Genomic DNA, 16,868 nt, shown 5'->3' with positions numbered 1-16,868 from the left:
AATCCCTTCCTGGATTGGCAAATGTTGTATTCTTTTTGACACATTTGTCCTGTTCATCAGATGCATTTCTTTTGTGCATCCTATTCTTGAGGAATGCAGCTTTAAGGTAAAATGTGAGCTATGAGGAAATTAGTGAATGGGTTAGTCTTACTTAACCTAGTGAGCACAGCAAAAGTGGGAGAGAGAGAAGGGAAAGATGATAGCCATTTCAAAATATAGAAAATTTTTTTTGCACAGTTAAGCATAAAATGTGTTTTCACGTGTTCATAATGAATAGGAGGAAAAAGATTAAGCTCTGATATAATGGGAGAAGATTCAGTTTAGCCGTAATTCATATATGAGATGGATTTTATGAAACTGTCATGATTATTAAGGATCTTGTGTCTTTCTTAACAGTTGCTCATTTTTATCTGTTTATCTGTCTGTGTTTGTTAATATCTCTCATTCCATTTTCATTGGGTAAAAGAGACTGTTTAAGATGCCTACCATGCTGTACTGTGGAAAAAATAGGCAAGGGGGAGATATTAATAAGCTTCTCATTTGGTGTGTTGAAGGTAAATATTCCTTGCTGCCTTTTTTCATAAGTTTGTTATAAAACCTTCCCAAATTAGAAAATCATTAGGTATACAAAACAAAGTATTTTCCATGCAGTAGTAAATGTATTAGAGATGGGAGTAAACGTAACCTTTAGTAATTATAACCAAATGATCTAATAAATATTATTGTGCAGGAATAACAAGGACTGAAATAGCTAATGTTTTGGATGGTTTTTGGTTTGGTTTTTAATTCCGCTTTACTTTGAGAATCTACTTAGTAATAGCTTCTTAAACTGGAGTCAGATTGCTGATTTGTGACGTGAAAATTGGTTTGCAGAATGATTTACTTAATGTGTTATTTAGTTCTTCCTCAGCTGATACAGATCACTCAGTTGAACAGTTACTGGTTACTGAGTGACTGACTGTGGCTGGATGCATGTTACAGGCATCAGAACACTCTTAATTAAAAACAGGAATGAAACGAATTAAGAAAAAACCTGTGGCTAGGGTGGTATTATTTTTACCTCGCTGTCTAGGATGAGAATCTGCTAAAATGGAAAAAGTTATAGGTGGGTCTTTTTGGAATAGATGTTAGCGAATGATAGCTGTGTGTTCAGAATTGGGCTATGTATTAGAGTCTGCATTGTTATAGTTGTGCACAAGGTTTGACTGACAGGTCTGTTCCATGCTCCTTTGTTTAAGATGACACATTTTACTTGCATGTCTGATACTAGAGAAGGTCAGTTGACACTCAAGAGACTCCAGGAAGTCTTCAGGTCCTAGGTAATAATTTCATCTATTCCAGTGTAACAAAAACATTTCTAATGGGAAACCTTTTATTAAAGGATGCATCTATCTATCCAAGGGATTTTTTTAATTACTAATTACTTTAGAATGATCACCTAGCATAATTCACTTTGCAGAAATGCTGTATTTGATGTGTCAGGGAAAATCTTTGGTGCCTGTTGCTCAGGCTTTTATTCATCTGGTAAGTTTGTTGTAGAATTGAGTTGTGTGTTTTCTCTTACTTGTAGTTCTTAAACACTGAACTGTCAATCTTCACTGTATTCTTCTTTAACACACTGATGTATTTTTTTTTTGAAAGCAGTTTCAGTTTTCTTACCTACATTTTATGGGACAGTCTGCCTTGAAACATATTTTTAGTTTTAAATTTGGGAATAGAGTTTCTCCATGATAAATGGAGTTTCTGCAGGAAGGTCTGTTTATGAAGGTCAAAGCATGATTTCAGATCTCTTTTCATAGCGGTAGATTTATCTTCTGTATCTCGCTAGTCCCCATTGTAAGGAAGAAGTGTATCTTTGAAGCCAGCTCTTCATGAGTTCTTCATGAAAATCATCTCCTGTGCTCTGGGGATTCACCTACTTTTCATGGGTCTCTTCAGTGCTAACTCACAGTGTCAATCTGTTATGTCTTGGAACCCTCAGAGGACAGAAAATATATGATCACTCTGGACAGCCTGCTTCACTGCTGGGCTGCCCTCATGGGGGAAAAATGTGTTCCTTATTCCTGACCTGAACCTCTCTTTTTCAAGCTAATCCCTACTGTTGTTCATCTTCCTTCCTTGTTTTTTTTTTTATACAGAGTCTAGCACCATTTTCTTGATGACTTCCTCATAGGTTTGTTGGGCTGCAGGGCTGCTGCTCTTATATGTCCTGAAGTCACTTCTTCAGGCACATATAAGCTAAGAGGGAGCCAAAACTGGATTTTATGGGCTTTCTAGTAAGAGCCAAATAAAAGGAGATTATAACTTCCTTTATCTATTGGTTGCACAGTGATTATCATAGAGTCCAATGTTCTCCTGATGTTCCCTGCTGCCAGGGCACACTGTAGGCTTACATCCAGCTTGCTATCAACCAGGATCCCTAGGTCCTTTTCAGCTGATGAGATCAGCCAAACAGTCCACAGCTTCTTCTGATTGTATCTAGGGGTTCTCACAGCTGTCAGACTTTGCTGTTTTTTTTTTTGAATTTTTTTTGGAGTTCCTGTCAACCTGTTCCTACAAACTTATAATTTTCTCTGGATGGCATACCTACTCTTAATAGTATTGACTGGTCCTCCGATTTGGTGTAATCTGTAAACTCACTGAGTGCACTCCATAACCTCCTCCAGACATAGTAAGGGTGTCACATGTAACTGATCTTGGGATAGACCCGTATAGTACTTTTTGTGCTGCCGGTCACCAGGTTGATCAAACCTATGAACTCTGAGCCTGGTTATCTCAGCAGTTCTTAACCATCTAGTTGTTTGCCCATTTAAAGTTTAATAACAAAGTATGGTTACAAAACCTGGGAGATGGCCAAAAAAGCCTTTCTAAAGGATATTCATTGTTCTTCTCTCACCAAGAAATGTGGTCAGTTAGTTGTACAGGGCATTCAAGTTGCTGAGGCTGTTCACAGGTTCACAGTCACCACTTTGTCCTTCATGTGCCCAGAAGAGCGTTTTAAGAGGAATCATTCCATCATTTTCCCTGAGACTGAAATGACACTGTGTGTACTGTACTTTCCCAATTTGCCTTTCTGACTTTTTTTGAAAACGGAAACCATTATGACATTCTGAAGACTACAGCAAAGCATCTCCTTTGTTGCCTCTGGAATTTGCCAGTCCTACAGTAATGATGTTTTAGAGTACTTTTTCATATGTGTGGGACTGATAGAGAAAACAAGGTCTGTTCTCATTTTCAGTTGTTGGAGTAATGTTTGGAAGTAAAGTATTCTGTTTCAAATATAACTATAAAGTTTTTAGGTCATGTATGATTTATAAGGTTTTATGGCAAAAATGAGAACAACTATAAAATTGACTTTTCACTGTCTTAAGAATTATTTCCGTTATAAATATTATATTATAAAATATTTCTATTGTAGATTAAATGTCATAATTAGCTTCCCACTAGATGGAGCAGCTGCATGTCAACCAAGCAGAGAAAACAGAATATATTTTCAGAAAGCAAAACAACAGATATCTTTTATTAAAAATTAATATTCTTTGTTTGTTATTGAGTTTAAAATAGAAACTCCTAAGTAATGTGGTGAAGTTTCTACTTAAGTATAAACAGGGATATTCCTTGACTGGAGCTACGTTATAACTGTGCTTTATTATATTTTCTGTTATTATTTGGGATGTTACATTGTTTTGTAAAACACTGTAGAAAACATGCTTCATTGAAAACTTTCAATCTCTCCATGAAATATCTGGAAATAGGCTTTCAAGTTCCCAAGTGAGCCCTCAGGAATCTGTTGAAGAATTTATTCTCTTGAAAAATTAGCTTCTTTGCTTGTCCTGGTGTTTCATTTGTTCAAAATGGCTGCCATTTCTATAAACCTTATTTTCCATGTATCATTTGACCCTAATGTGTGCAGTGCCATTCCTAGTTTTGATGTTCATGCATGTCTTGCATGAGACATTGAAATTTATTTTATATACACAAACAGTGTGCATAATAAATTGGCTATGTAAATATTGAAGGAGGTCAGTTTCCCCTAATGTCTTAGACTTCAAAAATATTTGTATGATATTACAATGGCATAACTAACACAGCATTATCAGGAGGAAAACTTGTTTCAAACTCTTCTAGGCATTATGTGAGTGGCATACAAGAGGTACAACCAAACTCAAGGAAGGGAAGAACGAAACCAGAGCTGAAATGCAGGTTTTCAGCAAAGGAGGTGTAACTTTGGATAGAAAATAGGTGCTGAAACTCTCTGTGCCAACTTCTTAAGCAGTGCCAACTTCCCAATTTAGAAAGGATTTTTGGAAAGCACTTATCAAAAATTCACTTTAAATGTTTCAGTTACATCCCTGTGCTCACATCTTGCAGGTCCTGATACTTGGTCTTTTTGAACTTCATCCCACTGGCCTCAGCCCAGCAATCCAGCCTGTCCAGAGCCCTCTGTATGGCCTTCCTACCAGGCAGATCGACACTTCCTCCCAACTTGGTGTCATCTGCAAACTTACTGAGGGTGCATTCAGTGCCGTCATCCAGGTCATCAGTAAGGATATTGACCAGGGCAGGCAAAATCTTAATATACTCGCAGTGAGAACTAAAAACACAAGGATTGTCACCTGCTCAGGCTCCTGATCTATCTAGCGATTTGTAAAGGTTATTAATCTTACCTTTTTTGTACTAATCTCTTAGAGTGGAAAGTTGTACACTGACTTAATGTTCACTAAGGAAAAAAAACAAACCACAAACACCTAGCATCCAGTAGTGAAAAGGTATCTTATATCCCATACCTCATTATTTTGAAAACCTCAGCTCTTTATCATATAACATGATCTAGTTGATAATTCTTCCATTAAAAATACTTTCATCTTTCTGTTTTGAAGATCATCATTTATTCTTATCATTAATAAATTACTGAATTGTTTGATCTTCGCTGAAGTTTCTGTTCTCACTACTAATCTTAATGGAAATTCCAGCTTAAGCCTATAAAAATTATTTGCACATTATTAGTCACAAGAACAGTTCACCTGCATTTGAAGATTAACTATCTGTGATGTATACAGGATGTGGCAGGACAATATTTTTACTGTTATTTGATGACAAATTCCTTGCCAACAGGTTGACAACACTACTATCAAAGACAAAGTCATAGTCCTTGATTTAAATGATTGTGTCAACTTTACATGCATAATATCTTAAATAATATGAGAAACATATTTTTAATGGGAGGTTCCAAGAACAGATTCCAAATACAGATGTATTTTCATGTTTAATGATAAATAGGAGGATTTAATAATATTGACAGTATAAGAACATTGCATTTTAATTTGCCCTAAAATGCTGTTTTTTATTTTTTCCAAAGTGACACTCAAAGTAATCTCTTTTTGCAAAAATTTGAGAAGTGAATTAGAAATAGACATCAGTGATTATGAGGTTATTAATAAATTGATTAGGAAAAATAAATTAAGCTAGCAGTTTATTCTTTTCCCTCAAGAGTATCAAAACTCTGGCAGCCTGTCATCTGGCAGTATTAAGTATGTCACAATAGCAGTAATGTGAATAACACATGAAATAGCATGCACTAGCTAAATATTTGTAAAGGGCCCATTTGTGAAACATTTGCCGTACACTGTTACCCTGAATGATGTGATTCATGACATGATGAAATTTTCCAATATGGGCATTAGTTGCATTTTCAAAGTAGAGCAGATAATCTCTTTAAACCCATTCTGTTCTCAGTGCACAATATAATGAATTAAATTATGACCCTTGTAGAGTGCATGTAAAGCATTTCTTTTTGCTGTTCTAAATTTACATAACATAAGTAGCTCTGTGTTTGCACAGATATAATAAAGAGAGACCCTTTATTTGCAAGACCGATGAGTGTATGTGACATTTAAAAGTGCATGATCTATATAGTGTTGTTTGGATAGTTATCTGTGAGGAGTGTATACATATAAAAAGTTGTATTGGAGAAAATTCCATAAAAAAGAGTCAGACACAGTGTTCTACAAAGCATGGATTGAAAAGCAAGTATGCCTAAGAGCACACTTGCACGCAGTTTTGAAGGACTGGCAGAAATCTAAAACTTAAGGCCAGATCTCAGTTTTATTATTTTCTATAACACTGTACCAGTAAAGCAAATGTAAAGGTTTTTTTCATCAGAGTAAGATAAATTTTTTTTGTTGTATTGACTTTGTATCATAACACTACAAAAGTCATCAATACTAGATCTGACTATAAGTTAGAGTTCTCAGTAGCAAAACCAGTGAGAATGCAGATTTATTAAAATCATAAATATGGAAATACACATTTACTGTGTGTGTAACATGTAACCAGTAAATAACATGATTATAGCCTTAAACACATAGGGGTGTATTTGAATGTATTTTTGTGGGGATCGAAAAAAGGCTTTTTACAAACGACCAGAATTTCTCAGAATTACAGGCCAGTAACTTGAATTGTGTGGAACTCTCACTTGGTCTAATATTAAGCTACAATATTTCATGACACTGATATGATAATCTTTGTCTGAAAAGAAAATGTTCCTTTTTCCTGCTTTACCATTAAAGTGTATGCAGGTAAATGAGTAGTGTTCACTCCCAAAAATGACTTTCTGTCTGTTTTCTTAAGGCTATCTAGGCATTACTTTTCACCACCAGGATTATATTTCTGTCAGGCTGGGCAGCAGCTTTAAGTTGTTTATTTCTTGCAATATTAGCTCTTTAAATTTGCCTTTATTTTGTTCAGTGAGTAAAATCAACTCCTGTTCTTTGAAATACCAGAGCGCTACTTAAATCTTGTTTCAAGGCTGATGTTGAAGTCTAGCAGCACCTATTCCACCTTCTGGCCACAGAGCTACTTTCCCAAATGACTGGAATGTATGCAAGTGGATTTATACTATTGCTACTGTGTTATGGACCTAAACATCAAATAACACAATCCTATAGTGCTTCTCTCAACAGATATTGATTATGTATAACCTGCCAGTAAAAATGAGAAGATGAAAACACACAGCTACTCTGGATGAAATAAATACAAATTTGATGTGATTGAAAACTGGGTAAAAGTAATGATGATTTTCAAGGTGTTTTTTTTCTGCATATCTTTTGGTACGTTTATTATCCTCTCCTTAGCCTCTCATGTTTCTCTTGGGACACATCAGGCTTATGGGGTTCTAAGAATGGTATGGAACTCTAGAGGTCAAGCTAATAGTAGACCATCCAACAGCAGATCTGTCACCAGTTCTTTATTCAGTCTGGCTCTACGTGTAAATTTGTTTCTTTAAAACATGAATCTCTTTAGCCAAAGGAAAGCTTTCTGAATATCCTATTGCATTGATAGAACCAATATTGATTTTTAAATAGTTCATAATTCTGAATGTTGCGTGCTTCGCTGTGTGTTGCTATGTTAGTATGGTTAAACTTGCTTTGAATGTTTTATTGGGTGTCCCTTAGCCATGTTCATCTAAGTTATTTACTAAGTTATTTATGATAAAATTCATATCTCCTGCAGTTTTTTTTTCATGATATATTGGTAAATCAGAATGTAGGAAATAAATTTCAAGGCTTCACTCATACAGAAAATATATCATAAGGAAAACAGCGTTTTTCATTAATTTGCTCAGGGTACAGTTGAAAAAATCAGTATCAAAAAATGTTACCAGTTCAGGTTCTGATTGTGTGTACAGTACAGTAAGTGCATCACAATGAAGTCAGAGATATACTCCAAACATGAGCAGTTTGGGTCTTTCACATATTACTGTATTACAGTGAGCATGTTAGTGTTTCTTTACAGGGAAGAGAAGGTAGAACAAACCTATGCATTCTGATCACATAAATGTTTGTTTGTAGTATGCCTTTGCTAGCAGCAGTAACATGAGATGTAAATATAAAATAAATTCCGTAAGTGCTAACTTTAAGAGTCAGCCTTAATGTTATCATGGCTATTCTGATCTAGTTCAAAGCTGTCTGACAGAATGTGGCATTTAGTAGACAGTGTTGCTGTACAGCAAGACTTTTTTTTTTTGTCAGATATTCTCTTAGACCAAGTTATGTTTGACATCAATACCAAATTTAATAACCGTAAGAGAGACTAACGCTTCAACATTTTTTTCCTAGACACCTGAAGAGCTTGAAGATGTATCTGACCTTGAAGAAGACCATGATGCACGTAGTCGCACAAGTATTCAGACAGAAGGGAAGACTGACAGGGTATATATTACACTAGTTTTTTTTTAAAAGCAGTTTGATGAGGTAAAAAATGCTATTGGATTACTTCTGCTATGAAGCCACTTAAAGTCATACAATGTATTATTAAAATCTTGTTTGACTCTTAATAGATACCTGAAAATCTATAGAGGGCACATGACTGATATGTATGACCTGAGAAAGAAAAACACTGTGTGATTTATAAATACACAGTGAAGGTGTAAATTAGAAAAATTCTTACACTTCTGGACGAAGCTCTAACAGGTTATAGTCTTGTCAATATAACTTGAACTACTAGAAGTTAGGACATTTGTAGTTTTTATGTTTGAGTCTTTCTGAAGCCTTCAATGCATATTAACCAAACAAACTCTACATGTGAGTAACTGCACCTGCACAGAGAAGGGGATATATCTGTAATCTTAGCCACTGCTGTGCATGAGTTACAGACATATAATTCTAAGATTCTGTGTGAATCAATTCTATAGATTTCTATAGAAAATTTTGTATTACTCATGAAGAAGTATGCATAACTTAACATAGCATTTGACAATTAGGTTAAGTATTTCTGGAAGTTCTGAGTGATGTTTCGCTGCTTGTATCATTATTTAACCTGAGAACTTCACTATATTACTGATTAATGTTTACATTCAGACATTTTTAAGAGCCTCTGAACATTCTGGAGTACCACAAAGCTTTTTGTTACAAAATTGGCATATTTAGCAAGCATTACTTTTATCTACATTTCTGTCTTAAATACTGTTTCAGCAAAACTGTTCATGACTTCAAGTTGAAAGACCCATGGGGCCAGAAACATTAATTTCGCTAGCTGTTTTTAGACTACATAAAGCAATAACAGATTTCTCACACTTGCTTTAGTCTACTATTATTGAGATAATAGATACTATAAGCAATACAGATAGTTGAAAAATAGCAAACTTTTAATACAGAATAAAACGTCACTTTTCATAGAATGACTTGGCTTGGGAAATACCTTGAGTATCATCCTATCATTCCATTCCTTGTCATGGGCAGGATTGCTGCCCCCCAGATAAGGCTGCCCAAGGCTCCATCCAACCTGGCCTCCAAGGATTGGAGCATCTTCAAATTCTCTGGGGAACCTGTGCCACTGCTTCACCCCCTTCTGAGTCAAGACTTTCTTCCCAGTATCTAATCTAAATCTCCCCTCTTTCAGATTAAAACCATTCTCCCTTGTCCTGTTACTATCTGCCTGTGTACAGTCAGTCTCCCTCCTGTTAGTAAACTCCCTTCAAGTACTGGAAGGCTGCAGCGAGGTTTCCCAGAGCCTTCTCTTCTTCAGACTGAACAATCCCATCTCCCTCAGACTTTCTTCATAGAAGACCTGCTCCAGACCTCTGACTGTCTTTGTGGTCTCCCCTGGACCCATACCAACAGCTCTGTGTCTTTCTTGTTTTGGGCACCTTGACCTGGACGTGGTATTTCAGTTCGGGACTCATAAAGACAGAATAGAAGGAGACAATCTTCTCCCTCTCCCAGCTGGCCACCCTTCTTTTGGTGCAGCCCAGGATACTTTTGGTCTTCTGAGCTGCAGGAGCACACTGCTGGCTCACATCCAGCTTTTTGTCCATCAGGACCCCCAAGTCCTTCTATGCATTGCTGCCCTCAGTGAGTTCTTCTCCCAGTCTGTACTCTTTCTGGGATTTTCCTGTCCCAACTGCAACACCTTGCACTTAGCCTTATTGAATCTCATTAAGTTCACATTCTACTTACATTTGCTTTTAAGCAAGCATACACAAAAAATGTTTTCTTTATTAAGTCCCTAAAATTGTATCAAAAATACTAACTAAAATGAAAGCTGTTCATTTGTGTTCCATTTTTTTTTTCTTTTAAAATGAATTCTGAAAAAAAACACCCAAGGCAAACTATGAAGAAAACTGTGGTATTAGAATGGTACCTGACTGATCTTTCAGAACCTACTGGCAGTTTATATTTAAGTCTTATGTATACACAACGAGTAAAATTTAGTTAGTATTTTATTTAATTTAAAAAAAAAAAAAGTAAAAAAAAAAATTAAGGATTTTCTTTTTGGCTATATTCTGTTCTCAAGAAGAATTCTGTGATACCTTTTGTATTTCTTCATGCCACATTAACAAATCTAATCAAAAAAAGCTTATTCTTGGCACTGGAATTTGTTGAGAGACAATGTATTTAGTATGACTGGAATTTTAATCTCTTTTTCTTTGGGAAACAAGTGAAAACTTCTTTACTTTTGTACATATCAATGACGTTAATTAACTGTCAGTTGTTTCTTATAATATGGTGTACAGTGTAACATTTATAAAAGATTTTTCCTCACCTTACAGGATAAAATTTTTTCTGCAGTTAAGAAAAGCAAACTTTTCCTTCAAAATGTTATTCTTTAAGATGATATGGATTCATTTGGAATGTAATACATAGATGGTATACTGAACAGTTTTGTAAATATTCCATAAAGAATGCAGAGAGAGGTTTTTCTCTCGCTGAAAAAATACAAAAGTAATTTGTAGGTGTTTGCTATCCTAATAATAACAAAAGATCCAGAAAAAGATCCAGAAAAGCTCTGAAAGATCTCTTTTACACACCTGTGTTCATGTCTCAGATAAAACAAAGTACTGCTTTAAAAGGAATTTTCTTTGAAACAAACCTCATATAAATAGCTCATATCAAACTGGGACTGGGTCAAACATCTGAAAAAACAGTTGCTTATTAGTATTGGAAATAAACTTCTTTTTCTTCAGTTTTTCCTCCAGATAATACAGTTGCTGTAAATTTCACTGTTTTGAGAATCTATTTAGTAGTCATTATTTAGTAACTGATTGTGATCCTTTAATTGGAACAATTTTCTTAGATTTCATATTATGATATAAGGTTGTAAATGGCACAGTATAAAAAAATTTAATAGAAAATGAGAACTCTGACTACATAAGACACATACTCTCTCAAACCACATCAAGATGTTGACAGAAACTGTTATATGTAGCTTTTTAAAGTAAATGTTTGATGAAATCTACTGTGTGCTGAAGCAAATTTGAGTGATGTTAGGCCTCTTTGGTCAGCTTTTTGATGATTTTTATCTGAAGATTTATTCCTGAAACATATTAGGCAGTATGGAGACTTTGTATAGGGAAGATCGATTTTAAGGTTTAGACTGGGTTGGATTGATTTTTGTTCGTTTATTTATTGGTCAAGGCAGTGGGGTCTTGTGCAGTAGTAAGTCTTTCTCGTACAGTCGTAACATCAATGTCTGCAATCCAGAAGTAGTATGGCAAGATTGCAAAGTAGCTTTTTTTTCCTCCTTATGTTCTTTCTATTGGATGTTTCCACTATAGTAAGTCAATTTTATTTACACATTTCTCTCTCCATATTAGTTCTGGATAACAGCACTCTTGATTTCACTTGCTTTGTCAAGAGTGTTTCCATCCTCTTATGTGTCTGATTTCTCAGTGCTCCCAATAGGAAGTTGGTGCTTTTGAAAGAGACTTCTTTCTTTCTCTCATCATACATAAAGCATGTAAAACCAAATTGAATATGCATTCACTGCTGCTAACAAAGGCTACATTTTAACTCAGAAATCTTTTTTTTTCCATGTAGATAAATTGATACATTATTAATTATAACCTCTATAATATCTCTCTAGAGAGAGGATGTAATAGATAGAGACTTAACCTCATGCTGATATTCCTGACTGCATCTGTATAGATAATCTTGGAAATGTGACTGACTTGTCTTTCCCTCAGGCAATTCCCAGTCTCTAAGAATAATATGACAGTGCTTATGGCACCTTCCCACGTGGTGGGATGTGGATTAACCTCTGCCATGTGCTGTGAGATCTGTCAGTAATTAAACTGGATAGCAATACTAATTATTTGTAGCACAGTTTTATAGCCCTGAAGAAGATCTTTAGGAGCAAATTCTCAGCTTGTGCTGCTTGCAGATCCAAGGAACAATGCAGTCCTTATACTCTGAAATTTGGATCTACCATATGCCAAGTGTTCTTCCTCTAGTGTCTGTGTCTAACATGTGTGATTATTTTGTAATTTATCACACAAACGTTGTTTTGGAAATTTATGCCATTGTGATCAGAGAGAGGTAGTTTGTGACTTAATCATCATCAAGTTTTGAGTTGAAGAGAACGTTAAGTATTTGTCCAGTAAATTTTTTTTACTTAGAAGACAACGTGCATTCTGAGGGCAAGACAAAGTTTAAGGGCTTGAAGTTATTAAATTAGTAAAGAGAATAGCTTAGCTTAATTTTAAAGCTATTTGGTGTGGGTTACATGAAGAACGTACAAAATATTTTAATGTGTGCAGATGAGAAAAGCAAAACTGTTCTCAGACAAGCAACCGCCCACATTGTTTCTCAGTTTCTCAGGCTGTTACATGAATACATAGATAAAAATATCTGAGAGTAAGATCTACATTTGTAGAGATTTGTTGCATGTTATGTTTGCAGAACAGTTTGGTACTGATAAAGAGTTGGTTCAGTGTGTCTGATAGTGTGAATGAGAAAATCCAAAATGAATTATTTTCTTGTTTTATTTGTATTATGCCTTATATGCAGTGATTGTTATTACATATGTAAAAATATATTCAGCCTTGAAAAGACATCCAAAAAAGTCTTAACTCTCCTCACAGGACATGCATTCCAGCCCAGCAACCAGCTTTGTTGCTCCCTGGATACTTTCAGGTACTTTAACATCCTCTTTATATTGTGAGTCCCTGCAAACAGTATTCAAGGTGAGGTTGCATCAGTGCTAACTGTAGTAGGAATCATCTCTTTTGACTGGCTAGCTGTGCATTCCACTGGCACCTTATAACAGGACTTGCTCCCATGGCTGACAGGGCTACTGACTGAAGGGAATACTTGCAAGGGAAATGAGACAACTACTCCTATTCAAGTTTGAAAGACTTTGCATCTGAAGTCACTTTGTTAATATAAATGCTGGCATACATTAACAGCAAGCTTTTGCTATTTCGATAATGAAAAGGCAAATTTAAAATAATATGCAAGATTAATTTTTAGCAAAGCTGCATAGACTCTGGAAATGTCAATGACAAAAATTCAAGCATAATGCCAATTCAGTGATTTTGAGCAGCTGTTGCTAATAGTAATTTTGATGCTTAATACATGGAAAAAGATTCCTTGTCAGGTGTCATGATCTGTCAAAAGCATTTAATTTCCTCTCTAACTTGCTACATTTCTTCCCTTTATTGAAATAGTGATAATTTAAGAATAAGCAAGGAGTAAAGACCACTATGGATTGTAAATCAAGTCTTTTACATGTCGAAGTAGACTGCTTATGCCATACATGTGTGGAGAGTGCTCTTTGTTCTTTCATACATACTTTTAGTAAAAATACTGAGTAACTCCAGAGTTGGAGCAAATCCCTTCAGTATTTCACTTAGTAGGATCTAGGAAGGACTATTCACTTAATAGGATCTGGAAGGACTCAGAGGTCTCTTCCACCTTTAAGGATTCTAGGATCATAAGACCATAAGGATCCTAGAATCATAAGATCCTAGAATCCTTAAAGTTGGAAGAGACCTCTGAGGGCCATCTAGTCCAACTCTCCTGTAATGAAAAGATACACCACTGCTAGATCCCCACCCTTGCCTTGAAAGTCTCCAGGAATGGAGCATCAATCACATCTCTGGATAACCTGTTCTGGTGCCTCACCACCCTCACTGTACAAGATCTTTTCCTTCTATCTAACCTAAATCTACACTCCCTGAGCTTGTAGCCATTTCCCTTCTTTCTGTCGCCACAGACCTTGCTAAAGAGTTTGTCCCCTTTCTTATGGCCCCCTGTTAGAGACTGAAAGGTTAGTAGCAGGTCACCTTGCAGCCTTCTCTTATCCAGACCGAATATCCCCAATTCTCTCAGCCTGTCCTCATAGGAGAGGTGTTCCATTATGTGGATCATTTTTGTGGCCCTTTTCTGGATGTGCTCCAACAGGTCTGTGTCTCTCCTGTACTGAGGACTCCACATCTGGACAACTTTGATCCCTCAACTTTGACATGATTTCTTGAAAAGTATTTTGTGAACAGTTTTTCAATGAGTGTTGCATCCACTCAATGCCAATTATGTAGAGATTATGTTTTTGTAGATGGTTTAGAGAGAGACATGAGAACCAGTGACACAATCCAATGCAGCCCAGATTCATGGTATATTTCTTCTTCAACTACAGACGTGTTTCCCTGGCACAAAGAGGAGTTAGATTAATAACATGCATTGCCTTATCTAAGTCAACCTTTTTTGTGAAGGTTCATGCAAAATTGACATTACGATTTGTGTTTTTGAAATTATCTGCTGATAGCTTTATCTCTTCATTCAGTTTTGCTGTATGTAAAAAATACACAGGAGCTGACATGGCAGTAAACATGAGGCACCAAAGTTGATGAAAGCAGGCTGGACTTCAAGAAGTATGTTAGAGTCCTTAAAACCAGGAAAAGGCAATTGGTGACCGCAGGTAGTAAACTTGAAGAAATGCAGCTTCTTCCAGCTTCCAGTATCACTCCCATACATTTAATATTGAGGGAATGTTCTTTATATTCACTTTGCCATGGATTGTTAATATCCAATATTTGCTGTTTCATCGCTTTATCCAAACCTGAGTGATTATTCACTCGGTAGAGAATGTAGGATGTGAATTAAAAGGCAGTGGACACATTGATGTTAACAGAATCACTTCAGACATTAAATTTCTTCAAAATTTTCTCTCTCCTAATTTTAATAGTTTTTCTGTACCATGTTGTAGAAGTAATGAAAAAGTTGCTTTTCCTACTGGGCAAAATAATCCAGCACTTGTGTAATATCACATGATTAATTTAGATCTTTACTTTATATGTACCTGTTGCCTATTTCAAGGTGAAGTCATGTCTACGCTTAGACTGTGCATACATTTGTTTTATTTTGTTACTGGCCTTACAGTACTTGAAGGGATCTTATAAACAGGAGGGAGATCAACTTTGTACACGGGCAGATAGTGACAGGACAAGGGGAAATGATTTTAAACTAAAAAGATGGGAGGTTTAGGTTAATGTTAGGAGGAAATTCTGTACTTAGACAGTGGTGAGGGGCTGGCATAGGCTGCCCAGAGAAGCTGTGAATGCCCCATCCCTGGAGGTGTTCAAGGCCATGTTGAATGGGGCCCTGGGCAGCCAGGTCTGGTGATTGGCAGCCCTGCCCATGACAGGGAGGTTGGAAATGGTTGGGTTTATGTTGCTTTACATCCTGAGTCATTCTGTGATTTATGATCCTATGTTAATAAAGCGCTATGAGGGAAATGAGATAAAAATTTAGAATTGCGAGGTCAAAATTGTGGTTTCCTTTGCACCTTTGTTTGGATAATGTGTCTCATTCCAGCTGAAAGTCATTCTTATTGACATATAGTGGGATACTTTGTCAGATTTCCCTCATTAAGATGTCATCTTTCTTGTGGTTTGTGTATCAGGACATACGTTCTTCAACTCAAAACAGCATGAAAAGGGGTACTTCAGTTCTTTAGACTCTGTAGCCCAGATCTTCATTTTTGTCTGTTTCATATCTTTCTTAGGAAGCTCTTATAACCATGAATGTGTTTTGATTTTATGTAGTTTGTTTTAGGTCTCTCTCTCTCTCTCTTTCTCTTTTTTTTTTTTTTTAACAGAACAGGAAAAGTATTCCTTTAATTACTCAGTTACAGTTTATAATTTAGTGATTGCAATTACAACATACTTTGGTAAGCCTATAATTTCCAGTAATTGATATAAATGGGAAAATTAACCTTGTGACACAGCAATTCAAGCATAAATAAAAACTCTTAAATCACATGGCTTGAAAACCATATGCATTGCGTATAAAGCTGATTACCTGTTATATAAATTATAACTGGTAATTCAATCACTGCTGTAACTTCCTGTTTTAAGTTTGGAAGATGATGTTTTATAAACAAAGAATACCACAAAATATTTGCAAGATAATTACATGTCTTAATAGTTGCTTTATATAAACATGAGGTGGACCACTTCATAGAGAAAGCGATAGATATAAAACACAGTAGTGACATCAAGATGAACAAGACTAAAGATCTTGGTCCCCCCAGCCTGATGGGACATATGGTATCTGCGCAGAATATCACTGAAGTCAATTTCAAGTATCTATGTGCTGTTTTTTATTTGCTTTTCTGTAGACATGCATTTAATCATTTACATAATTATACTCCAAAGATGAATGTTTCTTAAATTATAGTAAAACTTGAGGCAGTTGGGATTCTGCTGAGATAAAACTTTATTGTGAGGAAGAAGAAAAATGAATAAATTTATATAGAAAAGCCAGTGAGAGCAAAATGCCTCCAGTCATCCTGGCATTAGTCCATATATAATTGATGTCCATGAGGCTGTTCTTCAACCCCTCTGAGAGACTATCTGGTAGCCAGGTTCACACACGTATAGAAATTAGTGGTCAGAGTCAAGAGAGGGCAAGTGAGAGAAAGTGTTGTGTCACAAGTTCGTTGCCTGTAGTCAGTTACTCATGCTGAGTTGTTTAGCGCTCCTGTACCAAAGCCAGTATGACCCAGATGACCATTTCTAGCAGCAAAAATGAAAGAAAACCCAGGGTAAACTTTCAAATACTGATTTTTCTATTTGAGTTCCAGATACAAAT

At 35.9% G+C, this 16,868-nt stretch overlaps 1 protein-coding gene across 5 annotated transcripts in view; it reads left to right on the top strand.

Moving 5' to 3' along the window:
* The window catches only part of CTNNA3 (catenin alpha 3), a 422,209-nt gene that overhangs the window by 362,079 nt on the left and 43,262 nt on the right, over positions 1-16,868 (top strand). For 4 of the 5 annotated variants that reach the window (XM_031554365.2, XM_085230255.1, XM_085230251.1 and 1 more), the window contains one exon: positions 8,118-8,210. The exons of the other annotated variant lie outside the window; for it this stretch is intronic. In XM_031554365.2, coding sequence (XP_031410225.2) covers positions 8,118-8,210 — 93 coding nt within the window. The remainder of the gene's footprint in view (positions 1-8,117; positions 8,211-16,868) is intronic. 5 annotated transcript variants of the gene reach the window in all.

The sequence above is a fragment of the Meleagris gallopavo genome, chromosome 8, assembly GCF_905368555.1.
Source record: "Meleagris gallopavo chromosome 8, MGAL_WU_HG_1.1, whole genome shotgun sequence".
NCBI classification, from domain to species: domain Eukaryota; kingdom Metazoa; phylum Chordata; class Aves; order Galliformes; family Phasianidae; genus Meleagris; species Meleagris gallopavo.
The sequence above is the reverse complement of the archived record's forward strand: the minus strand, read 5'-3'. Positions and strand labels throughout refer to the sequence as shown.